General features: G+C 40.3%; 1 protein-coding gene across 1 annotated transcript in view; it reads left to right on the top strand.

Annotated features, from left to right (window-relative positions):
• The window catches only part of FANCC (FA complementation group C), a 92,984-nt gene extending 72,746 nt beyond the window's left edge, over nt 1–20,238 (top strand). Inside the window, exons 11-15 of the mRNA XM_049796255.1 lie at nt 9,950–10,025; nt 10,846–10,927; nt 14,710–14,881; nt 17,795–17,995; nt 19,863–20,238. Coding sequence (XP_049652212.1) covers nt 9,950–10,025; nt 10,846–10,927; nt 14,710–14,881; nt 17,795–17,995; nt 19,863–20,006 — 675 coding nt within the window. The 3' untranslated portion in view covers nt 20,007–20,238. The remainder of the gene's footprint in view (nt 1–9,949; nt 10,026–10,845; nt 10,928–14,709; nt 14,882–17,794; nt 17,996–19,862) is intronic.
• The last annotated feature ends 6,038 nt before the right edge of the window (nt 20,239–26,276 follow it).

Consider the following 26,276-nt stretch of genomic DNA (forward strand, 5'->3'; position numbering starts at 1 on the left):
AAGGTAGGAGGAGAATGATTCTTTATTGCAGTGTGGCAGCTGTCAGAAATAGCTGTCTTTTTTTGTAACTTTGTCGACCGTTTAGAGAGAACAAGGTTTGGCAGAAAAAAAGCTGTCGAGTGTGAAAGAACAGTGCTACAGGGTTTAGGAGTAGTATTGTTTCCTCTGTGCTTTGGGAGACTGAAAAAGGTATAAATGGAACATGGGGTTTAAACCTACTTGGGAAAAAAGACCATTTGTGTAGTCATTGAGTAAGAAATTTAAGAATGGGTGTATTAAGATCACTGTTGGGATAATCCTTTCCAAGTTTTGTATAAGGAGATTTTCTTCAAGTTTGTGATGGTAGTGAAAGCTAACCTAAAGATATTGGGTCATGTTGCTTGTAAATTTATGAACTTAAAGTCATGCTTTTATTTGATGGAAATTATAATTTTATCTGGGATTATTTTCCCTTGATCATTTCAGAATTGTCAGTGGTTTTCACCTGGGAATTTTGTTTTAAATAGCTGGATAAGTATTTTAAGCCAGTGTTCAACTTTTATTTCCTGTTACACATCATGGCGATTATTATAACCAGCCACATCCAAACTCGTTCCACCTCTTTGTACCTTGTTTTGTACTTTGTGATGGCTTATGTAAGGAAATAGCTGCCTAAAATACTGTGTTTGTATGATAGGAAGCAAACATTTTTTGCTTTGCTTAAACAGTATGCTGAAAACTGGTTTTCACTTACTTTACAATACTGTTTTCATATTTAACTCATGCTGTGGGTTGTCTTGGCTACTACTAACTGTGTCAAGGGCTGCCCTTTCATGGGGATTTTTGGTGCAAGCTAATTGGCTACATGCATACTTTAGTATAGGGATTATTAATTTTTAATTAACCTAATTCCACTTGACAAGTAGACTTTTAGAGTCTTACCATAACAGTGATAGACTGTCTGAGAACACTGTATGTATTAGTGTGCAGTAATTTCAATTAACTGTTGTTTACAGAACGAAAAAATTAGTAGAGAGAGGATGTGTCATTCCATTTGTTTATAAGAAGCATGCATGTATAACCCCAAAGAAATGAGTTACTAAATATGGTCTTCATCAGCTCTAGAAATTTATCACATTTTATAGAGACTGCATTCCCAGTCTGTGTTTCAAGAGATGATCTATTTGCTAAATAGTCTCTTATTCCTCAAGAAGAAGACAGAAGAGTTCTAAGGTCATTGGTGTGGAAACGTGAAGACTGAAATGACAGAATCAGAGTGGCTGAGGTTGGAAGGGACCTCTGGATGTCGTCTTGTCCAACCCCCCAGCTCAAGCAGGGCCACCTAGAATCAATTGCCCTGGACCATGTCCAGTTGGCTTTTGAATATCTCCAAGGACTAAAACACTACAACCCTTCTGGGCAACCTGTGCCAGTGCTCAGTCACCCTCACAGTAAAAAAAAAAAGAAAAAAAAAAAGTGTTTTCTGATATTCAGAGGGAACCTCCTGTGTTTTGGTTTGTGCCCATTGCCTCTGGTCCTGTCACTGGGCACCACTGAAGAGAGCCTAGCTCTATCTTCTTTGCACCCTCCCTTCAAGTATTTATATACATTGATAAGATTCCCCCTTGAGCCTTCTCTTCTCCAGGCTCTCTCAGCCTTTTCTCATAGGAGAGATGCTCCAGTCCCTTAATCATCCTTGTGGCCCTTTATTGAGCTCTCTCCAGTATGTCCATGTCTCTCTTGTACTAAGGACCCTAGAACAGGACATAGTACTCCAGGTTTGGCTGCTGGAGTGGCTGCTCACCAGTGCTGAGGAGAGGAGAAGGATCACCTCCCTTGACCTGTTGACAATCCTTTGCCTAGTGCAGCTCAAGATACCATTCACTGCCTTTGGCGCAAGGGCACATTGCTGTCTCACATGCAACTTGGTGTCCACCAGGACTCCCAGGTCCTTTTCTGCAAAACTGCTTTCCAGCTGGTTGGCTCCCAGCCCGTACTGGTGCCTGGGGTTGTTCCTCCCCAGGTGCAGGACTTTACACTTCTCCTCCTTGAACTTCACGCAGCTTCTGTCAGCCCAGTTCTCCAGCCTGTCAGGGTTCCTCTGGGTGGCAGCACGACCCTCTGGCATGTCAGCCACTCCCCCCAGTTTTGTGTCCTCAGCAAACTTGCTGAGGGAACGCTCTTCCTCATCATCCAGATCATTAATGGAGATGTTAAACAGGACTGGACCCAGTATTGACCCCTGGGGTACACCGCTAGTTACTGGCCTCCAGCTACACTTTGTGTCAGTGATGACCACGCTCTGGGCCCGGCCATTCAGCTGGTTTTCAATCCACATCAAAGGGAGTTCATATTTGTCGTGGTTTAACTCCAGCCAGCAACTAGAGTACCACGCAGCCGCTCACTCACTTCCCCCATCCAGTGGGATGGGGGAGGAACTCGGGAAAAAAGGTAAAACTTCTGGGTTGAGATAAGAACGATTTAATAGAGCAGAAAAGAAGAAATTATAATGATAATGATAACACTAATAAAATGACAACAGTAGTAATAAAAGGATTGGAATGTACAAATGATGCACAGGGCAATAGCTCACCACCCGCCGACCGACACCCCGCCAGTCCCCGAGCAGCGATTCCCCGCCCCCCCCCCCCCACTTCCCAGTTCCTAAACTAGATGGGACGTCACATGGTATGGAATACACCGTTGGCCAGTTTGGGTCAGGTGCCCTGGTTGTGTCCTGTGCCAACTTCTTGTGCCCTGGCTGGCCATGAGAAGCTGAAAAATCCTTGACTATAGTCTAAACACTACTGAGCAACAACTGAAAACATCAGTGTTATCAACATTCTTCGCATGCTGAATTCAAAACACAGCACTGTACCAGCTACTAGGAAGACAGTTAACTCTATCCCAGCTGAAACCAGGACAGTATCCACCCCTTATTCTATACCATTGACGTCATGCTCAGTTCCCATACCTTTAGTTACATCCTGATTAATCATCACCACCTTTCCAGTCCTTTGAGACATATGAACAATGACAGATATATATATACACACACAGAGATATTATTCCTTTAGTTCATGAGTTATGTTCATAAAACATTTGTTGAGTTCAATTAGTTTCCGACTCTGGGCTCCATCTGTCATACCAGTCTGTCTGGGCAGGAGGCATGGTGCAAAGTCCTCCCAGTCAGTAGAGCAGAATTGGTCTTCAGTGCGGTGTGACGAGCAGCTGACATTTGACGTAGCAGGAGGATGGTGTGCACCGTTGGATTGTTGCATGCTGGAGTCAGTTCTGGTTCCATCACTATTGCGTTTTGCTCAGTTTTATCACAGTTCTTTCTTGCTATAGTACTATGGATATAGCATATAACAATTATAATAATGATAACATACAGTAGCAGGGTTATATAGCAATTAATATCATACAGTTTAATTTTGGCTATTTTCACCTAAAATCAAATCCCCTTGAGGCACACATCGGACTTCTCCATCTTTTTCCATCACCCACCAAGTGCACCCAGGCCCTTGAGCAAAAGCAATCCCACGAATGGGTTTACCATTGCCTGAGGCAGGAGTAACCCAGACTGTTTTCCCTAACATATTTTTCATGTGCACTACAGGGACTTTATCCCCTTCTACAGTATGTAAAAATTCTGATTGGGCAGGGGCACTCCGATTGGCAGATCCTCTGGTGTTGACTAACCAGGTGGCTTTTGCTAAATGTGTATCCCAATGTTTGAAAGTTCCACCACCCATTGCTTTCAATGTAGTCTTTAACAGTCCATTGTATCGCTCGATTTTCCCAGAGGCTGGTGCATGATAGGGAATATGATACACCCACTCAATGCCATGCTCTTTGGCCCAGGTGTCTATGAGGTTGTTTCGGAAATGAGTCCCATTGTCTGACTCGATTCTTTCTGGGGTGCCATGTCGCCGCAAGACCTGCTTCTCAAGGCCCAGGATAGTGTTCCGGGCAGTGGCATGGGGCACAGGATATGTTTCCAGCCACCCGGTGGTTGCTTCCACTATCGTCAGCACATAGCGCTTGCCTTGGCGAGTTTGTGGGAGGGTGATATAGTCAATCTGCCAGGCTTCCCCAAATTTATATTTCAGCCATCACCCTCCATACCACAGGGGCTTTAACCGCTTGGCTTGCTTAATTGCAGCACATGTTTCACATTCGTGGATAACCAACCTGCGCGATAGCGTCCATGGTCAGGTCCACCCCTCGATCTCGAGCCCATCTATATGTTGCATCTCTTCCCTGATGGCCTGAAGTATCATGGGCCCACCGAGCCATAAATAGCTCACCCTTATGTTGCCAGTCCAGGTCCACCTGAGCCACTTCAATCTTGGCAGCCTGATCCACCTGTTCGTTGTTTCAATGTTCTTCAGTGGCCCGACCCTTGGGTACGTGAGCATCTACATGACGTACTTTTACAACCAGATTCTCTAGCCGGGACGCAATATCTTGCCAGAGTGCAGCAGCCCAAATGGGTTTACCTCTGCGCTGCCAGTTGCTCTGCTTCCGTTGTTGTAGCCACCCCCATAGGGCATTTGCCACCATCCATGAGTCAGTATAGAGATAGAGCACTGGCCACTTTTCTCTTTCAGCAATGTCTAATGCTAGCTGGATGGCTTTCATCTCTGCAAACTGACTCGATTCGCCTTCTCCTTCAGCAGTTTCTGCGACTTGTCGTGTAGGACTCCATACAGCAGCCTTCCACCTCCGATGTTTTCCCACAATGCGACAGGACCCATCAGTGAACAGGGCATATTGCCTCTCATTTTCTGACAGTTTATTATACAGCGGGGCTTCTTCAGCACGTGCCACCTCCTCCTCTGGTGACATTCCAAAATCTTGGCCTTCTGGCCAGTCCGTGATCACTTCTAAAATTCCTGGGCGACTGGGGTTTCCTATGCGAGCCCGTTGTGTGATCAGTGCGATCCACTTACTCCACGTGGCGTCAGTCGCGTGATGTGTAGAGGAGACCCTCCCTTTGAACATCCAGCCCAGCACTGGCAGTCGGGGTGCTAAGAGGAGCTGTGTCTCAGTACCAGCCACTTCTGAGGCGGCTCGAACTCCTTCATAGGCTGCCAGTATCTCTTTTTCAGTTGGAGTATAGCGATCCTCAGATCCTCGATATCCTCAACTCCAAAACCCCAGGGGTCGGCCTTGGGTTTCCCCAGGTGCTTTCTGCCAGAGGCTCCAGGTAGGGCCATTCACCCCAGCTGCAGTGTAGAGCACATTTTTAACATCTTGTCCTGTCCGGACTGGTCCAAGAGCTACGGCATGAACAATCTCCCATTTAATTTGTTCGAAGGCTTGTTGTTGTTCAGGGCCCCATTTAAAATCATTCTTCTTCCTGGTCACTTGATAGAGAGGGCTTACAATCAAACTGTAATTTGGAATATGCATTCTCCAAAACCCCACGACACCTAAGAAGGCCTGTGTGTCCTTTTTATTAGTTGGGGGAGACATAGCTGCTATTTTGTTAATTACGTCCATTGGGATCTGACGACGTCCATCTTGCCATTTTATTCCCAAAAACTGGATCTCCTGTGCAGGTCCCTTGACCTTACTTTCCTTTATGGTGAAACCGGCTTTCAGAAGGATTTGGATTATTTTCTTCCCTTTCTCAAAGACTTCTTCTGCTGTGTTGCCCCATACAATGATGTCATCAATGTATTGCAGGTGTTCCGGAGCTTCACCTTTTTCCAGTGCAGTCTGGATTAGTCCATGGCAAATGGTGGGGCTGTGTTTCCACCCCTGGGGCAATCAATTCCAAGTGTACTGGACACCCCTCCAAGTAAAGGCAAATTGTGGACGACACTCTGCTGCCAGAGGGATTGAGAAAAATGCATTAGCAATGTCAATGGTGGCATACCACTTGGCTGCCTTTGACTCTAACTCGTATTGAAGTTCTAGCATATCTGGAACGGCAGCACTCAGCGGTGGGGTAACTTCATTCAGGCCGCGATAGTCAACGGTTAATCTCCATTCCCCATTAGACTTCCGCACTGGCCATATGGGACTATTAAAGGGTGAGCGAGTTTTGCTGATCACTCCTTGGCTCTCCAGTTGGCGAATCAATTTGTGGATGGGAATCAGAGAGTCTCGGTTGGTGCGATATTGCCGCCGGTACACCGTCGTGGTAGCAATTGGCACTTGTTGTTCTTCAACCTTCAGCAACCCCACAATCGAAGGGTCTTGAGAGAGACCAGGCAGGGTAGACAACTGTTCAGTGCCCTCCGTCTCCAAGGCAGCTATACCGAAAGCCCATCGATACCCCTTTGGGTCCTTAAAATACCCCCTCCTGAGATAGTCTATGCCAAGGATACATGGAGCCTCTGGACCAGTCACAATGGGGTGTTTTTGCCATTCATTCCCAGTTAGGCTTACTTCAGCTTCCAATACAGTTAACTCTTGAGATCCCCCTGTCACACCAGACATACAGATGGATTCTGTCCCGTTATAACTTGATGGTATTAGAGTGCACTGTGCACCGGTGTCTACTAGAGCCTTATACTCCTGTGGGTCTGACGTGCCAGGCCATCGAATCCACACAGTCCAATAGACCCGGTTATCCCTTTCCTCCACCTGGCTGGAGGCAGGGCCCCTCTAATTCTGGTTAAAGTATTCAGTATTCACTTCTTGTAGAATTGGCTCAGAAGTCCCTTCAAGAGGATCGGAAATGAAGTCAGCCCTTCTACTCTGTTTGGAAACTGGAGCGGCATTTTTCCTGGTAGCATCCCCTTTTGTGGGGGTTTTTCCTCGCAGTTCACGTACCCGTGCATTTAGGACCGAGGTGGGTTTTCCGTCCCATTTCCTCATGTCCTCTCCCTGATCACATAGGTAAAACCACAGGGCACCTCGCGGTGTGTACCTTCTATATTCTCTCTCTTGGGCAGAAGACCGCTCACTCCTAATAGCTGAGACATTGGTCCTTCCAGGTGGGGAATAGGACATATCCTTTTTGAATTGTTGGAAATCCTCGGACAGCTTCTCCACAGCTGAAATGCAGGCTTGTAGGGAGGAAGAGAGATTTTCTTCGTATTGACGCAGCTGGCGAGCCACTTCCTCCACTGTTGGTGCCTCTTCATCCTTCCAGGACATTACTGCCAATGCGTTGGCATAGGACGATGGTGCGCTCCGTACAAACTTCCGCCACATGGGTCGTGTGCATTGGACTTCGTCTGGGTCTTTGGGTAACTGTTGGTTGTCCGGGTCATGATGAATCGCCTCTAGCACGGCTAATTCCCTCAGATATTGAATACCTTTTTCCATGGTGGTCCACTTGCTTGATTGACATATAACATCTTCCTTAAAGGGGTACCTTTCCTTCACACTTGACAGGAGTCGCCTCCAGAGGCTGATGGCTTGTGTCCCTCTTCCAAGTGCCTTGTCAATGCCACCTTCCCTGGCAAGTGATCCCAGCTGCTTGGCTTCCCTACCTTCTAATTGCAAGCTATTAGCCCCATTGTCCCAGCATCGGAGGAGCCAGGTGATAATATGCTCACCTACACGGCGGCCAAAATGTTTTCGCAAATCCCGCAGCTCACTCAAGGATAGGGACCGGGTTATTACCTCTGGTTCTGCCTCTTCCTCCGGTTCCCGTGATGACCCTGGTTCACCATTGTCCTTTGCTAAGCGAACTGATTTTTTGGTATATTTCCTTTTCTGTACGGGGGCAACCGATACTGGTCCAGGTTGGTCCTCTGGTTCAGTTGCAGTATCGCTCGCCGGGTTCTGGATAACCGCAGTGTCTGTCGCCGAGGTTTGGGTAGCAGCAGTGCTCCTTGCTAGGCCTGGAGGGGCCGCAGCGCCCATTGTTGAGGTTTGGGTGGCCGCGGTGGTCATCGTTTCGTTGTTAGGTCTAGAGACTTTCTCTTCCCCTTGAGGGTACTGAGTAATGTCGAACAGGGCTCGATAGGCGTGGGCCAGGCCCCAGCATGTTGCAGTGATTTGTATCTCTCTGGAGCTGCCGGGGTGACAGCATACCTTTTCCAAATATTTTACTAGTTCTTCTGGATCCCGCACTTGTTCAGGGGTGAATTTCCAAAACGTTGGAGGTGCCCACTTTTCTAGGTACTTGCCCATACTACCCCACACACCCTGCCACTCATAATTATCTAGCCTTGGGGCACATCTCTGGTTGATCCTCTTAAATAGCTGTTTAACCTTAAACAAGAGCTGAACCACATTCAGAAGTCTGCTAATTCCTAGCAGTAGGGCTAGGACTGTGCTATTCCCAACACCCCAGGAATATTCAAATTTTCCAAAATTCTCCAACACCATTGTAACTGGACTAAAGGAGAAAGGAGAGGGGAAGAAAGATTCCCCACCCATAGACTGGTTTTCCATGGAGGAAAGGTAAATGGTATAATTATCAGTAATTTCCCACAGGTGGCTCCTGCCGTATAAAGGTGACAATGCTAAGTGCAAATACCGGATTAATCCCACAGCCGATGACTTTATCATACCATAAACCAGTGTTATACCACACATCAAAGCAAAAATCCACCTCCCACAGATGATAAGCAGTAGAAGAGGAACTATATACAGCAAGCGAGGTGATACATAACAGAGCTTTAAAAGCCAGAGCAACAACTCTAAGAACTCATAAATCAACATAATGAACCCTTGGAACAAATTTGTTTTAACAAGCTCTGGTCAGGTTTGTTGTTATCTCAACCCCTCGGGCCCCACGTTGGGCGCCAAAATGGACTGTCGTGGTTTAACTCCAGCCAGCAACTAAGTACCACGCAGCCGCTCACTCACTTCCCCCATCCAGTGGGATGGGGGTGGAACTCGGGAAAAAAGGTAAAACTTCTGGGTTGAGATAAGAACGATTTAATAGAGCAGAAAAGAAGAAATTATAATGATAATGATAACACTAATAAAATGACAACAGTAGTAATAAAAGGATTGGAATGTACAAATGATGCACAGGGCAATAGCTCACCACCCGCCGACCGACACCCCGCCAGTCCCCGAGCAGCGATTCCCCGCCCCCCCCCCCCACTTCCCAGTTCCTAAACTAGATGGGACGTCCCACGGTATGGAATACACCGTTGGCCAGTTTGGGTCAGGTGCCCTGGCTGTGTCCTGTGCCAACTTCTTGTGCCCTGGCTGGCCATGAGAAGCTGAAAAATCCTTGACTATAGTCTAAACACTACTGAGCAACAACTGAAAACATCAGTGTGTTATCAACATTCTTTGCATGCTGAATTCAAAACACAGCACTGTACCAGCTACTAGGAAGACAGTTAACTCTATCCCAGCTGAAACCAGGACAATATTGCACTTGCGTATGCATGCTACACATTAGACATGCCTATAGTCGATGTTTGCAGAACAAAAATTTAAATGTACACTGCTGTTGGTCTGAATTACTCAAGCAGCATTGTTCACAGCATACAAATCACATGTACCCAGATAAATAGAGGACAAGTCTGTAACTTACGACTACCCTACCTTGTGCTGAATCAGATACGAAGAATTTCAGGTTTTCCATTTTTGAACAGAAGGCAATAATCTAAATCACAACCGCAGATTTTGTAGGTGTTATTAGTTCTTTATTTAATATGATCTGTGAATCTGTTTACACTGGAAAATGAAATTAAACCAATTAGTGTCTCTTTTAACTTCTGCATATTAAGAGTAAAGACTTTTGTCATTACAGGGAAAAAGCCCGAGAACATTAAGATGTCATTTTCTTCATACTCTGATTCTTTTTTAATGCATGTACTTTAAAAATCCATAAATAATTACTTTTTCTAAGCAAACTTTTCCTAAATATCCTCCTTCTTTCTTTATTCAAAATCCTAAAATTAAGTGTAGAGTTACTTTTCTGTTCTCTTGCTTCAGTTTGTATTGTTAGTTACTACCTTAGTTGAATTGTTCACTGTATGTTTGTTTTGAAAACTGACCAGAAAGCTCTTAAAATAATCATTTTGTATCTTAGCGTAAGTTTCCACTGAAGGCCTACTTCCCTTACCATCACCAGCCTCTTCTAACAGCTTTACTCAGACGTCCTTTTGGTAAGTTTCTTCATGAAATATTTGCAGCAGTAGCCAACCTGCATGATCTGTATATGTCTTAAAATAACTTTAAAAGGGATGAAGATGAAATTTTGCCATTTCCTAAATAGGGTATGTTGACTTAGCAATTTTAATAATATTCTTTTAATGTATTTTTTTGCAGGAACATCTAATTCTTATGTAGCAATAATACAGATGTGACTTTAAAGAAAACTAAAACCAGAAGTGAATAACAGGGCGCATAATTTTGCTGCAATAAAGACAGGTTACTGAGATTGTAAAAATACTAAGTACTCTTATCTTACAATAATAGTAATTATCATTATGAAAATTTTCATATGTATGTTGCAAGAAATAGCCTTGCTGTTTGTCTCTGAAGCTTGAATTCTGCTGATATTTTAGATTGCAAACCTAATATTTTTTTTCAGGTTTCCCATTTTTATAGATAATGAAACCACTTCTCAGTATGGTGCAGTTTTTCATGAGCAATAATTTCAGCTCAGTACAAAAGCCTCTGACAATGTTACTCCACTGATGATATGTTAATATTGAGGTAGCATTTACACGAGGGTACATCAGCCTCATTTGAATATTCCTAGCTGTAATTCTCACATGGCTTTGTCAATGAATTGCTCTAAGAAACACAGTAATAGGTGTTGTTGAAAATTTTGAAATTTTAAAATGAAATTTTAAATGCTTTGTGATAACTGAATCAAGTTGCACAAATTTTAGTGCTAGCTCAATATGGTTAATTTCACTGTTCTGTTCTAGTTGGACAGACTAGAATTTTAAGAGTTTTATTTTCATCCTGCCTCCTCAGAACTGCCAACTACACACTGGTCTCAACACTTGAAACACATTTCGGCTATGCTCAAAGCATTAGTAGAAGATACAAACATTAGGTAAGCACTATTATATTTTCTAACCTTTTGTCCTTTTTTGCATGTGGTACTTTGTGAAAAGCCATGTAATTTGAAGTTTTTAGTAGCTACATTTCATCATTTTCTTATTATTCTCTAAACAGAACTTTGTTTTAAAGAATAGGACTTAGATTGCTTAGTGAACCTGAACATTGTAGCACCTATAGACCTGACCAGTAAGCCTCTAATTAAACAAAAGCTTGTTGTTCCTTTCATTTTAGCAAATAGCTAGCTGTATAACAGAAATGCTTACTTGCCCACTCTCCCATTTGTCCCCCAAAACTTTTAAAACTGATTCTGGATTGAATAACAAGAGAACTCTTCCAACCCGAAAAACAGCTAGTATTGGAAAGAGCCTGTTGTGAACAGTACTGTTTTATGAAGGACCTTGTATTGGCTTCTTGCAGGCTTGTGCAAACATCCAAACTTCAAATTTCTTGATTTTTTTCATAAAGGTATGACTGCTAGACTGCAGTATCGTTGTTTGTTATACTATTCTTTGAGCTGACACCTCATGTTTCTGACCTGTTACCCTTAGCTTTTTTTGTCCAAATAGTTGCTGTAATGAATGATAGTGTTTGTCTACAAGAATTCTGCTTTGGTAGTAGATGCTTTAGGACTATATGAAAAGAATAAAAAAAGATACATCTCTATCTGTTGCTGCCCTGTAATTTTTTCTTATTGGGTGTGTGATGAGACCTGACTCAGCTAGAGCTTGGATATAAGTCTGCTTAGATCTGCTCTGAGAGTGAGCTTTCCAAATAACGTTGAACAGCTTTTAAATTCAAAGAAACCAATTTAGTTTTGATTTAAAACCTGAAATATTTCAACAGAAACAAAGAACACCTAGGCAGGGTAGACTTGCAAGACAAGATAACCAGCTGTCCCTGTGTCTTGGAAGACAGCTACTTGTCTCCATGCTTGGTTTCAGTTAACTCATGGAGGCTTTTATTTTTGTTGTTGAGTGGCAGAAAAAAAGCTTTTTGCTATTCTTTCTGAGGCCAAGCTGTCTGCTGCAACTTATCACTTTCTGTACGACCTGCTGTTCAATGCTATGTCTCACTTGTTCATCCCTGAAGTCTGTGAACTCTTTCCGTCCCTGGAACATGACCAGTAGCTGACCCTGGCTTCTTAAAGAAAACACATAACTCAAACTTAGAACAAACAAATAAAACAAGTATCATCCATCATAATATGTTACAATAATAGAAGCATGTCTGTTCTCCTTTTGTTGTCTAGCTCCTTCTTGGCTTATATTGTCTTTTTCCCCTTTTGCTTTGATAGTACACTAGTTTGAATAGTATTGTACTTGCCAGAATATCCTCTTACTTCCTTTAGAACTCATGCAACAATTATGTTTCCTATCTAACCACTCTCAGTTACAAAGAAAATAGATCTGGCTGAAGTTTTTAAATACTAATAACCATGAGGAAACTCTATTCAATTTTCTTTTACTGCTTTATTCCTGATTCTGCATCCTTTCTACTTAATAAGATTAACAGAGGAGCAAAAAATACTACCATACAGCATATCCTCTTGCTTCTTATAGTCAGTGCTCTCTGTTTATATAGCTTGTTTTTCAATGGTTTAATTTTACACCAAATGGAAGTTTTACAGCAAGGTGCTTTCTGTGTACTTCTAATCAACAGATTGCTTCTGTGCCATTATTTATTATTGTATGTAGTCATCTCTGTGAACTGTGAACAGTAAACGTTATGTAACATTTTAAACCAGAAGTCAACTGATGTACATTTTGTGGGGGAAAGTCCCAGAAAAAGTAAAGGGACACTTTTGGCAATGACAGTGGAGCCGTTGACATAGGTGCCACTACAGAGCAGGCAGGAGCAGCAGCAGGGACAGAAGTGGAGGGTACACAACTCCGAACCATGCACTGCGATGGTACAGGAGAGTTATGGTGAGTTGTAAGTGCAGTGGTTCCTAGGATCTCTAGGCAAGCATTAAATTCTGTTCTGCTAAGTATCTGTTAAAATTAGTTTAATGCTTAAAGTTTAAGGACTTGTATTTACCCTTTGAGCTATGAACACTTCCAGTCGTAAATACTGTCAATATTTCCCTAAGTATAGTTATCTGTTCTCAGTAATTAACTTTTAATTAAATTCCATCTTTGATTGTAAATCACTTGGTTTCAAAGCTAGTCTATCCACTTACATTGTCACAACATTGACTTATGGTCAGGTAAGCAGATTATTTTGCTGAGGGGAGGGCTGTTGTCCTAGATCACTATCACATTTGTTTGTTTTTTTCGAAGGTTTTTAATGTTGCATTTCCAGATTCTAGTATCTTCAAAGACTTTACCGCTGCTGATCCTGTTCCTTTAGCTAAGGAATTTTAGTCTCAGATGTCACACATCTCTAGTTCCCCGCAGTCTGAGCCATGCTGCTGCCCCTCCAAAAGGTGTGGAGTATCAACAATGGTGACTTTTATAGCAGTCACCTCAGTACTCTATTTTCTTTCTATGACTCTATGTCAACCTCTTACGTCTGATGTCAGTGATCACACTTATCCAAAAATACTGTTGTGGTGGATTTGTGTCCTAGGAATAGGATTTTGAGACCCTGACATTCTGTGGCATATAGACAATATCATTTACAGAATCAATAACTTCTGGGACACCTGTAGACAACATCAGTCACCAGTATACTCCAGACATAGAATACTATCTGCACACACTATGCCTTCATCCATAAAACTGTGTCTTCCACCTCTTCAGAAAGTCTTAAAGATAAAGGACTTTGTTCCAACTATGACCTTGTCACGTTCCCCAGATGATGTGATGGTATCAGACAACGTCATCAACTCCTGAAATTTCTAAGATATCTTGGAGTTTCATGGGAAGATTGGCACAGCAGCTCTTGGAGTCCCCAGGAATAAAACATAAGAAAACCCTCTAATTCTTCAAACTTTTGCCAAACTTAATAGGAATAATTGTTCCTGGTTCTTAATCTCCTTCCAGCTGTCCTTCTTTTGTCCTTCTGTCTGTCCTTCCTTCCACCCTCAGTTGACTTTTTGCTTTGGAGACACCTACCATTAGTTTGCATTTCTCCATTATATCTCTTTTCTTTAGTCTTAACTTTAGAAGAGTACATGTGAGAAAGTGTAGACATGAGCTGTGGTCCATTCTTACCTTTCTTTTTCTTACTGCAGTAACCCAGCTGTAAATACCTTCAAAATTTTAATTAAAGAGGACTTAAATTTTAAGTCAGGAGGTGAATATCCTTAAAAACTTTATATTTAGTCCATCTAAATGTAATTCCTCATGAGTTACCAAAAACCATGTGCCTCCTGAATTACCAAACACCAGAAAATAACCCTGGAAAGCAACAGAGAGAAACTGGAAGACAATGTCAGGCAACAGTATGTTAGAATATAACAGTCGAGATACGATTTAAAGTTTCGAAAATCCTTCAGCTGGAGAGTATAAACAATAAGGTTTCATTTTATAAGGGATATTTAATACCTAGTATTTTGTCACAGTTTATTAGAACCTTGTGTTATGGATAGTCTGTTCTGCTGTTAATTAATTCTGCAAAATTAATCCGTTAGTAGCACTGGGTATGTCTCATTTGATCATGACTGCGTATAATAGAGTAGTACATGGCTATATGCTTAGCAGGTATGCATTATCTGTTGAAGAGTAGTTTAAGGATTTTTATTTTCATGCCAGCACCCTTTGCAGTTAACTTAAGACATGGAAAAATGTTAAATAACAAGAAGTACTTAATTGTATCTTTGTTATTTCCCAGTTCTCTTGCTGACCTTTTTGAAATCTGGTTTTTGGTTGCTCGTTTTGGAGAATGGCTGGATATTGCAGCAGAACAATTACTGAAGGCTGCTGTAGAACCAGATGCGTTGCTGTGGCTGCTAGCATTTTACTACTGTCCTCAGAATGAAAATCAACAAAGGACTCAAACAATGGTGGGTAATGTAGCAATAGTAAGCAGCAATAAGCAGTCATATCTTATATCTTAATGCTATAAGACATTAAGCACTTATATCTTAATGCTATAAGACAAACAGTGTGCACCAGAAAAATGAAAGATCTACAGTGGAGTAGGTATTGGCTTTACAAGGTCTCTTGGGAATTGTCTTGCAGTAGAGAAGTTGAAGGATAATTTTTGTGGATTTTCTTGGTGACATTTAGAAAACACTCTTCCTCTTTTTAAAGCATATTATATAGATTAGCACCTTCTTGGCTTTCTTTTGGGTAACTTGGGTGCTTTTAATCACAAGTAAAACTGCTCTAGGGGTGGTATTTTTTAAATCACTGTGTGCCAGAATTCAGCATTCCTGTGTTATGGCATCTTCTGAGAAGGAAACACAAGAGAAATCACAACAGTAGTCGGAGCAGTAAAGATACTTATCAGACACAGCCCTGAATCCTAAACTTGCCCTTCTATTCTGATTTCTCTTCTGTATCTTTACTGAATTTTGGCATATATGAGATAGTAACAAGTATGTTATATTCCCATATGCTAGGTTTCTAACAGAAGGAAGCAGTATTCTAACCTCACGCCCTGTACTGCATGAAGAGTGCTGTGTGTCTGTGTATGCATGCAAATACATGAAAGCCTTTAATTTAGACCTATTATGCAAGATTGAACTAGCCCAATCAATCTGATCTACAAAGCCCAGGATCAAAATTTGGCTGCAGCATCTCTACTTTTCCTTAATTTGAAAACAGATTCTGTTTGATTTAAAAATGCAGCTCAGTACACCATGCTAGTACAACATCATGCTTCCATTTTACATCTACTAGTCCATGTACAACAGTGTGTTCTGCAATATTTTATTTCCATCCCTTCCTCTCCTGCCACCCAGATGGCACTACAAATGCAAGCTCACATCCCAATCACTTTTAAATTATTTTTTTTTCCTTAGTTTCTTACAGTCTAGGAGTGGCAGTGGGATGTTGGCTGAGCAGAGTTAGGTTAGAGCTACAGTCAGCTAAAGAAACCAGGGTTGGGTTTAGAATGCAATTTGGGGAAAGAAGGCAATATCCAAGCAATAAACATAAGTGAATGAAACTGAAGAGCTATAGATGCAGATTTATGTATGGAACATTGCTCTAACTCCAGCACCACAGAATGAAATCACATTGTCCCATATATAAAATCATCTCCCTGTGTCCACCCTATTCTATCAGTTTCTTATTCTGTCATAATGTATGACAAACTTTAGTGAGAAAAAAAGCTTTTCCACTGACAACCCACGCAGTTACTCATCTGTTCCCAGAGGACTAATATTCCAGCTCATTATGATTCTTTTCTTTAGTTACTTCAAGTAAGACATTTTTTTTCCACAGGTCAGGCTACTTCAGAAGCATTCCCACAGTTCATGTAAAACTTCTGCCTTTAGGTAGACATTTGCTTTTTGTTTTAATTTGTCCTTTGGCAGGTTAGCTCTCAGCTCTTTCAAATAGAGTGGTTTCATGCTCAACCCCTGTACCTTTCACCAGTTAAGGACTAAAATGGGATGGGAATTTCTGGCAGATGCCAAGCTGGACGACTTTTCATGCAGCATATTTTTGTGTGGAAAGGTGTGCACTCATGACTTAAGATTTTGACTTCCTGCTACTTACTTTAGGTAGCAGCTTATATATCAGCAAGAGTGCAATACATAGGGTTAAAATGATTTAAAAAAAAAGGAAAAGGATACTTTTTGCTGTTCACTAGTCTTCATTCATATGTGCGGGACTGAATATTCTGCTCCTCATTATTTATTCATTTGTTGGAGTCCTTTCATACCTTTAGACTCTGAAATATTGGAGGAACAAAACTTGGAGATTGGTCACAGTAACTTTGGCACTAAGAATCAGTCTCCTAGGGTACGTGAGCTGATGGAGCAGAGCCTGCTACTATCAATCTCTGGTCTATGGCACATGGGATGAAGGCACAGAAAGAAAAGGATGCACAGAGGGATAAAAAATCTTGAAGAATTCTAGTTACCTTTCTTTAGGTTCTGGTATCATTTGTTGCCTCACATGTAACTGTGGACATAATTCAAGAATAGCAGCTTTTCCCAACTATTTCGTATGGAATTGTTAATAAGGCAGGGATGAGAAAAGCAACATCAGGTAAATGACTGAAACAAATTGTCCTCATGACCATGGCTGGGAAATGGGTGTCCTTTTCTTTTGGGTCTGCAATGGTATATTTTTCCATTGTTCCTGCACTTACTAGGGTTTTTTCTACCAGTTTGTTTGGTTTATTTTTAATATAGTGAACAGAATTATTGTTAGGATTTTTTTTGCAATAGTGCTTATAGTTCTTTTTCCATTTGGTTTTCTAGTCCAAGTAAAAATTAGTTTTTATTGGCTAACTCAAAAGGTAAAAATGTAAGTTGCAAACAACACAGGAAGAAGGAAAAAACTTCATTCTTACCAGAACATTTTATCAGCCAAGGTCAGGTTGCATGGGGATTTAATTGATTTGTAGCAGCCATACAGAAATGAGCCCTTGAGGAGCCTCTGTTCTTTTTCCCACAATGCAAAAATCTGACCATGTTCTGCTGAGGGACTTTCTCCATTTCCTTTTATTATTAAAAAAGGTCAAATCCTGGCTTGATGCCCTGCCTGCTTACTTTGAAAAACCAAAGAAAGTTAAAAAATCCATTCTGTCCACCTCTGTGTGTGTGAATCAGTGTAAAAGAAATGTGTACAGCCCTTCCTTCCCTGTTCTCCCTGCTGCTTAAATTCAAACTCTTTTCATGTTTGGGTAGTTTCTGCCAAGGATTCAGTTTCCTGTTAGTGAATAAATCCAAAGGAAAAATACCATAGGTATGACCTTTGCTTTTCTCTGATCCTGCATCCTTTGAAATTGTTTCCTACAGGTAGAAGCTCAAGCAGTCTACAACCATCTAATGATGCTCTTCAGCTGTACAGTCCTTTCTGTCAAAGATTTGGAGGCTGCTGTACACAGTATAATGGATATAGAGCAGCGCTGTAACCAGCATCTTATAACACACCTTCTTACCAACTTTCTGCTCTTTTCTTCTGGTGGACATATGATTGCCCAGAAACTTATTTACCATGTAAGTGTTTCTTCCTTTTTTTCAGTTTAAGTAAAATATATTTTTTTTTTACTATTTTTGATTTAAGTTCCTTCTTCTTAATAAAGAAAACACATAACAGAGAATTAAAGATCATGACCACAGCAACTGTACCTAACCTGCTACATATCTATTTCGGCTACATTCAAGTATTTTCCTTCTTGACACTTCTTGACAAGTTCTCACTGAGTTGCTGTCCTGACTATACAGCTGCAGAAATAATTGGAGTAGTAGCTTGCAGTTAAGGGATACCTACAGTACATTTACACCTGGCATAGAGAGCATGTGCAAACATTTTGCTTTTCCCAGTTATAAATCACTGCCTTAATTATCCAGCTGCTGCAGAGATAATGGAACTGTCTTCTGTTTTCCATTATGTAAAACAGCTGGTTATTAAGCCTTAGCATTGATGAGGTGCCAGAGAGGAAAATGGTGTGATAATGGAGAGAAAAAAAGAAGACCTGAGAGAGTGTCACTTAGGGTGTGAAAAAAGCTGAAGAGGAGTAAAATGTTGGAAGCATGCCACAGTATCTTGCTACCACAGTATCCCAGAGCCTTCAGGTATTTTTGTGCAAACAGTAAAATGTGTTTGTGCCTCTCAAGATAATTAGTGCTATCTTAGTATGAGATTAGGAATTTATTCCTCTCTAACTATAAACCCATCCTCTTTTAAGAAGTAAAAGCCTCCTGTGCAAGCAGGTCTAGGGCCAGTGTGTGGTTTTAGCACTTCAGAAGTTTTTCCTTCGAGCAGCAGTGTGATCTTCCATCTGTATAGGGTATCTGGCCTGTAGAGGGAGTCTGATTTTATGATGCAGGGAACTAGAAAAATATTTTGGTGGTTATTCTTTCTGGCTGACTAATCATACATAACATTTTTCTGTTTAAGGGCTAAGATATTTCTAGAATTTAGGTGTAAGTTCACAAATGCTCAATTTCTTCTTAGCGTAAGAACGTAATGATAAAATTAGGGGGGTTGAATATATTTTTACAGGCTGCTTTTAGTTTCTCTTTTGAGGAGTGTGGCAGTTGAGCAGTGATGCTGTAATATACTAGTCTGTTACTTTAAACCTCTTCAGGAAGACCAAAGCAAATTTCTTGTTTCTTTGTAGAAAGCAACATAAGTAACTTTCAAAACTCTTGCGTATTCCTCAGTGGAGGGTGGTCAGGAGCTGTTGTAGGCCAGAGTATGTCGGTATCATTAATTTTGACTGTATCTGTGTAATCATTAACGTGTAACTAGGCTCTCCATGTGATTTGGAAAGGCTTGAAGACAATATATGAAAGGCAGAATGGTGTGGAACCAAATGGGATGCATGGCAGTGGTTTTGGTTAGCATAGTAAACTTTGGAAGTAATCCAGCAGTGGAATAAAGTTCCTCCTGATTTGCAAAAATTGCAACTTAGATTCTTTTCCTGGTACTTTCTCATCTTTGGGGGGAGGGATTTATTTTTACTTTTGAAAGCTTTACAGAATTGAATTGTCTCCCCAAACTCACCCAAAACCTCCAGGTGCTTGTAGTTGTTTTCTAAGGAGATGACATCTAAATGGTTACACTGTCTACATCTAAATGGTTACACTGTCTGTCCATTTGTGTTTCCTTTAAAAACATTTTGACCTCTTGATTTGTTTTGCTTAAATTTGAGAGAACAGTAGAAATCTCAAAGTTGCTTAGTTCCGCCAAGATGTATGAAAAGACATGCTTTGGGCAGAAGTTGCTTTTGAACTTAGAGCATTTCACGTGTTCAGTGGTGAGGGACAGATCTGTAGTTTTGTTGCAAATATTAACAGAGAATTCTTAGTACTTAGCAACATAATTGCATTATTTCCCATCTTCTCTGTTTCCCTACAGATTACTAGGACAACTGATAGAAGCAAAGAAGTTTGTAGCCTTCTCATCCGTAGTGCATACAGAATTAAACACAATGGAGAAGAAAACCAAAGGACTTTGAAGCTGCTGAATGAACTTCTTCAAAAACTAACATCGAATGTTTAGATTTTTTATGTCATCTATTTATCAAGCCAACAAATCAGATCTTTATCCAGGTGTCAGACTTTCATTAATGTCTTGCACTGCAGCTTACCAAGGGTAGAAAAATATCTATGTAAGCATACCCCACAGCTTTGTATTCCCTCATATATATTTGAAAATAATCCTTTGTTTGGAAATGTTAACCTTTTAGAACATAACAGTAAATATTTAAAGATGGTTGAAAATTTTGTTCTTAGCACCTTCTTTAACAAGAGACCTATGTCTTGTTAAAGCAGTTCACTCATCTCCTTGTTGTTCATCTGGCTGTGGATCAGTTTTTCTCTCAAATTACACATGGTTTTATTAACAAATAGTATCCAATTGCTTGGCTGGTAAGTTGTTCCTAAAATGTTTTGTTCTATAATTCTGCTTTTATGAAACTACTGATGATCTCAAGTGAGAATTAGTGATTCATGGTGAATGTTCTCAGGAAATCAACAATGTTTCCTGAACTCTTTATTTCTTTGTGAAAATGTTTCCAAAATGAAACTCCCCTCAGATTTGCTAAATGACTTTTTTCAGTACTGCAGCTTTCAGAGGACAATGTTCTCAGCAAAGTATTGTACCAATAGCTGGTCTCTGTCAGTAGATACTGCAGGTGGAAGGTTGCTTGTAGTACAGCCTATTTTCGGTATTCCATGACTGATAATATTGTTTATTTGTTTAAGAAATCTTTTTTTTTACTCAGAAAAACCAGGGCAAACACAACATAGGCATAAGGAAACTTTACAGTTTGAGGGCCAAATTTCCTAAAGAGAGCATATGGTTGCAACTCATCTCCTTCCTTTTGGTGTCCAGAGATAGTTTGCTTGCTGCTTTGTTTAGTTTTTTTGTCTCATGCAAAGAGCATGGACAAGGAGCGATGGCTTACTGCTTTACCCTTAGGAAGGTATTTGTCCCAAGAAGTTTTGTGAACCTGTCTCTAGCTTAACTAGAAAAATAAGCATGGAGAACAATAATGGCAGATGATCTTAACTCTTTTCAGTAATTTGTTCTCCTATATTTCCTAGCTTTAATGTCAGGACTTGCGCTATGTTCAAAGATGCTACTTGGAATACTATTCTTGCATATAAAATCAGAGGCATGTATCTTAAATAAACACTTTCTGAATGTAGTATTTGTTTTTGAGCAAGGGAGAAGAAAAACAGTATACTTAGTGTCCCTTGGCTGTTAAGAAGTGGAAGGATATTTTTGTTGACTTCATATAATTTCATATAATTTTGTTTCATATAATTTCATATAATTTTGTTCCCAGTGAGTCATATCAGACCAAATCACAGAAGTTACCTGTCCTCTCAGTCAGTTTGTTAATGTTTGTAATATTTGATTCCAGTACATGAAGAAATAGTAAATACATAATGTATGTCTGTGAAGAAAGGGTTTTTTTTTCTCTTTTTGGATTCAAAATACTTCTGAATGCAAAATCAGAAAGATATGTTGCAATTTTTCAGTTGTTAGTAGCCACATGTATCTAAAAAAGGAAAATCAAGCAACCCAGTTTTCTATTCCCTGAATATCATACCTGAAAAGCATGGTATTAAACTAAATCATTTGTTGATCACAGACTCTGAGGTATTTGTCTAGTGGGAACATGTGTGGAGTGCTCTACCTAGAATCTAAAATTTGTGTCCAAAGGAAGAACGATTTTTTTTTTGGCCTTAATTTCTAATCCTGTTGTTGGATGTGAGATTCTTTGGTTGTCCTTAAATTCTCTCCCCATTACAACTATATGTAATTATAACTACTTAAATGAAAGATTGGCAGAGTTGCAATATATGATCCTTGCAGTTTTGTTAGGTGAATGATATGGATCTTTTCTGTGTATTACAGTTGTTGGAGTTTAATTTGTGACCGTCCTTTCACAGTGCAGTCATTTTGTTTTTCCACTAACAAAGCACATGAAGATTCTTCTAACCTTTTTAAACAAAATCAATGTCCTGTTAAATAATGATAAGTCAATTCAAACATGAAGAAAATGCCTAGTGAAGGCAGAAAGAACAAAATTAGTAGTGAATTGGTACATTCTTGTTTTCCTGTGTTTGGCTTCTTAACAAACACTGCATGATTTAAATATTACAAGGAAGGAGGGTTTGCTAGTTTCAGGAGACTTTAAGGAAGAAACCTAACTGATGCTATCTGTAACTTTAAAAAGATACATCTGTACTGGCATTCTTTTTGCTTTATTTAGCATTGTTATAAATATTTGGTATTTTTTTCCTTGCGCTTTCACAGTGCTTGAATTATGATCTAACTGATATAAACCATGATTTTGTGGCACATTGAAGCTACTTTTTTTAGCTTGCCAGTGGAAGGCAACACTGTGATTTGGTAGATCTGAGTCATGGAAGATTTCTCATATGGTGCCTCCTGCATTATCCATCTAACGTGCATCTTCTCCTCTGTAATCACTGCTTTCTGGAAAAGTTCTTTGGAGCCTTCAGGGCCATTCTTTCATGCAGAACCAGCCAATGAGTCCTGAAATCAGGCTTCAAGTAGCTTGTTCCCTTCCATCCAATCTCCATGTCAGCAAACACCCCAATCTTGGACATTTTACTGAATATAGAAAGCTTTTCAAAATTTTTCTGCTTCCAGGAGTTTTTTTGAATAAGAATACAAACAGTAAATTTGATTTGTTTGTTGAAGATGCTTCTTTTCAGTTTAAGACTGCTAGGTTACAGCTTTTTCAATTCTGCAAGCTTTCCAGCATGGGGCTGAGTGGTTTCTGTGCATTTTCTTCAGAAAAAAGCCACTTCTGTGGCTTTCATTCAACCACGATGTTAGTGCATATAGAAAGCAGAATACATTTTATTTTGTGAGGTATGGTAAGAACAGGTATGTTACCAGGTGTTGGAATTTAGCTGACCAGCAGTAACATGTTAATCTGTTTCTTCTGGGATTCGTGATGAAGTTTCCATACTCACAGCATTGTAAGTGCAAAGAGGCATTAATAGAAAGTCACACTGAAGATGCAAGTGAGTTTAATATTAGTTTTGGTAAGTTAGAATTCATGCCATAGTGGTAGATGTTTGGCTTGGTTTTGGGGGATACAATCCATTATACAAGTTTAGGATGAAGCGTCTAGCAAAAATGACTTGCAATTATTAAACCAAACACTACTAAAACAGGTTTGCTCCATTTCTTCGCTGTATTATCCTATTATCCAATGACAGAATAAAATGCTCATGTTCTGTGTAAGTGAATAATGTCATGCTAATTAAAATGCATTTTTGCTTGTGATATAAGAAGGGCGTAGGAAGGTGAGAAATTCTGGTGCTGAAATGCAGTTTTCTACTAGACCCAAGTTTGAAAAGTCAAAACCTGGAGTGTTATGTGAGGAGTTGTCCACCAGAGCACCAAGCACGTTTTTGAATCCATGTTTTTATACTTTCCAGATAGTTTGCAATGGCTTTGTTATGCAATCAGTATGTTTTTCTGGGCACCACCAGAAGTTAAACCACTGTAGCTGAATTAGCAGGTGCTAGAGGCAGCGCTCTAGCACTTAATTCATAGCAGTGTTCACATGTGGGCCTGTTTAAGGTCACCTACCTTTCTGGTGAGTTTTTCTTACTCGTGATACAATTTTTCTTTAAATGCTTGCCTGGGTTTAAAACATACGCTAATGGTAGCTGTTTTATTTGCTGCCTTAGCAGAGAGTTGCTTATTCTGGGAACTTGCTGTTAAGTGATCTGTTCACTAGTAAATGCCAAAAAGGAGTTTCCCATGCTTGCACTGGCCATCTTCCTTTAACCATCTGTCTGTCTGCTGGGGAGGAATAAACCTCAGGGGAGACCCTTTTGATGGCTTAAGTGTACTCACAGTGACTGGGTCCTTTTAGTGGCCAGGAGGCAGCTAGGGATAGGCATTGGATTGCCATCAGACACTGAAATGAAAATCTGAAATGTCAGCTGGCTGTAGCTGAGTTCTAGCAATACAGTTGGTAGGCATGGACTGTGCCTTCGTTTGTATTTTACATTCTTGCATGTGTGTGAAGGGAGAGAGGGTGAGAAGGAAGAAAAAGCCCCAAATGTAGAAACTCACTTGCAGAAATTTAGATGGGGTTTTTATATTCAATTTAATTGTAGTACTGATAGGAATAGGAAATAACAATTCCATATAAGACAGTTAACCTGAACATCAACAAGTAGCAGAAAAAAATCCAGCAACACTATGTCTTTAATAGATCGGTACATTTAACTAACTTCCTATCTCTTAACAAATCTTGCTACTTTAAAAGCATGTTTCATAAGTCTTCTGTATTATGTCAGATGATAGACTCATTTCATAAAAAAGTAGCCCCTAAGGAACGATGACCCTCTCTTTTCTATTATTTTGAATAAAAATATCTGTTAGGCCCATGAACTTTTGCAGATGCATTGTGCCATCTTGAAAAGATCACATTTTTACATATTCTTGACCAAAATGAACAGTTCCAGTTAAGTTATCCACATTCTGAATTACACTGTCCTTGAGATTTCCTATGTGTATGTGCCAAATCAGCCTGTATATACAGTTTATTCACTCCCTGCAGTTTTGATTTTATTTCTTAGCTGGTGGGTTTATTATGAGGTTCCCAAAATGGGTGCATGCAATGTCATTTGCATGATACTGTTGAAAGTTCCCTTAATATTTCACACACAAGGAAGCAGCTTTTCTTTGTTTTGGCTAATGGTGCTGTAACTTCTACTGTGTATAAGTTGTCTAAAGATAGGACTTCCTTTTTTTTATTCCAAACTAACTTGTAATGGTAGCTGAAGATAGGAATTTCCCATCTGTATTATCATTCCCCGTAGAGATTATCAGTAAGTGTTTAAGTGCTTTTAATCTCATCATTGTGCTGCACTTTCCGATCAGCTTGAGATGTCTGCAAATAGAGAGGGAGAAGCCAGTATCAAATTCCACTGAAGAGAGGCCTTGGAAATTTGCTACAGAATTAATTCTTAAGATGGAAATGAATGATATGTGTGTCTGTAAATTCAGACATTATCTGTGATTTTTTAGTAGGCAGGATCATTACCATCTTTTCTGGACACATGATAAAAATAAAAATGTTGTTTCCAGAGACCACTAAATTTCTTTTTCAAGAGCACTGCAAAAACCACTATTATGTTTCAACTTTCCTGTCTTGTGGGTTTGATTCTTTGCTAAAACACAAATGATCAGTGCTGAGCAATACACTGTACAGCATACCTTTAGGGGCAGACTGAATTGCTATAGTTGCTTGCTCTGGCCTGCTTGACCTAGGCCATGAAAGGATACTGAGCAAATGTCAAGCCCAAACCTTGCAATTAAGCTATAACATCCGTTTTGGAAAGATAAAGCTGTTGGGATTGAAAGGTTTCAGATGATAGCTGTTGGCTGTTTTTCATCATAGCTTTTCTGACCTTGATTTCTTTTCAACAGTTCTGCTTCTGCTTGCTGTATTGGCAGAGCAAGCTTGCAGACTTCTTTAGGAAGAAGCATTGCCTTTTCTTTCTCTCCCCATCTTGCCTTTTCTTTCTCTCCCCCTCTCGCCTTTTATTTCTCTCCCCCTCTCTCCCTTTCTGCTCAGGATCCAAGATGAATGTAGGTATGATCCATAATGGGTTTCCAGGAGAAAGCAGATCAAGCAACTAAAACCAAGTGGGTTTTGCTACGCTCAGTTAGGTAACGGTGCAAGTCATCCAGTGTACATGTCAGGGAAGGGGAAGATACACGTCAGCCCCTGTATGTCCCTATGTGTGTGATGCCAGCTCTGCTCCCAGGCCCTACCCTAGCACAAATTTTAATATGTTGATTACTGTTAATTTACACCCATAAAGTTAGTTTATTTTTAGTAAGATCCACTTTGTTCTGATGCTCTGTTCTGCCTTTCCAGCAGCTGAGCTAGAGACAGTATTTTATCTTTCACCTTTTCTCTGTGGCTGTACAAACGGTAGATCCAGTCACTTTCATTTTTATTTTTAAAGATGGAATACTGCAAAGTTAGGCAGACATCATAGAATGAAGTTGAAGAACTTGTGCATAAAATAACATATGAGCTCAATATCTGTTCTTTCTACTGAGATCCTTCACAGACATACTTCTATCTAACCACACAGCAGTCTCTTAAGTCAGCTGTTTCCTGCCCTGATTTCTTCAGACTTGGCAAACTTAATTGTCATAGAATATTGAAAGAAGACGAGAGTTTGGTATTACACCCATGCTGTCTCCCCTCTGCTTCAAAAATCAGGCATTTGAACAGCCCAGTAATGGTAT

The sequence above is a fragment of the Accipiter gentilis genome, chromosome Z, assembly GCF_929443795.1.
Source record: "Accipiter gentilis chromosome Z, bAccGen1.1, whole genome shotgun sequence".
NCBI lineage: Eukaryota > Metazoa > Chordata > Aves > Accipitriformes > Accipitridae > Astur > Astur gentilis.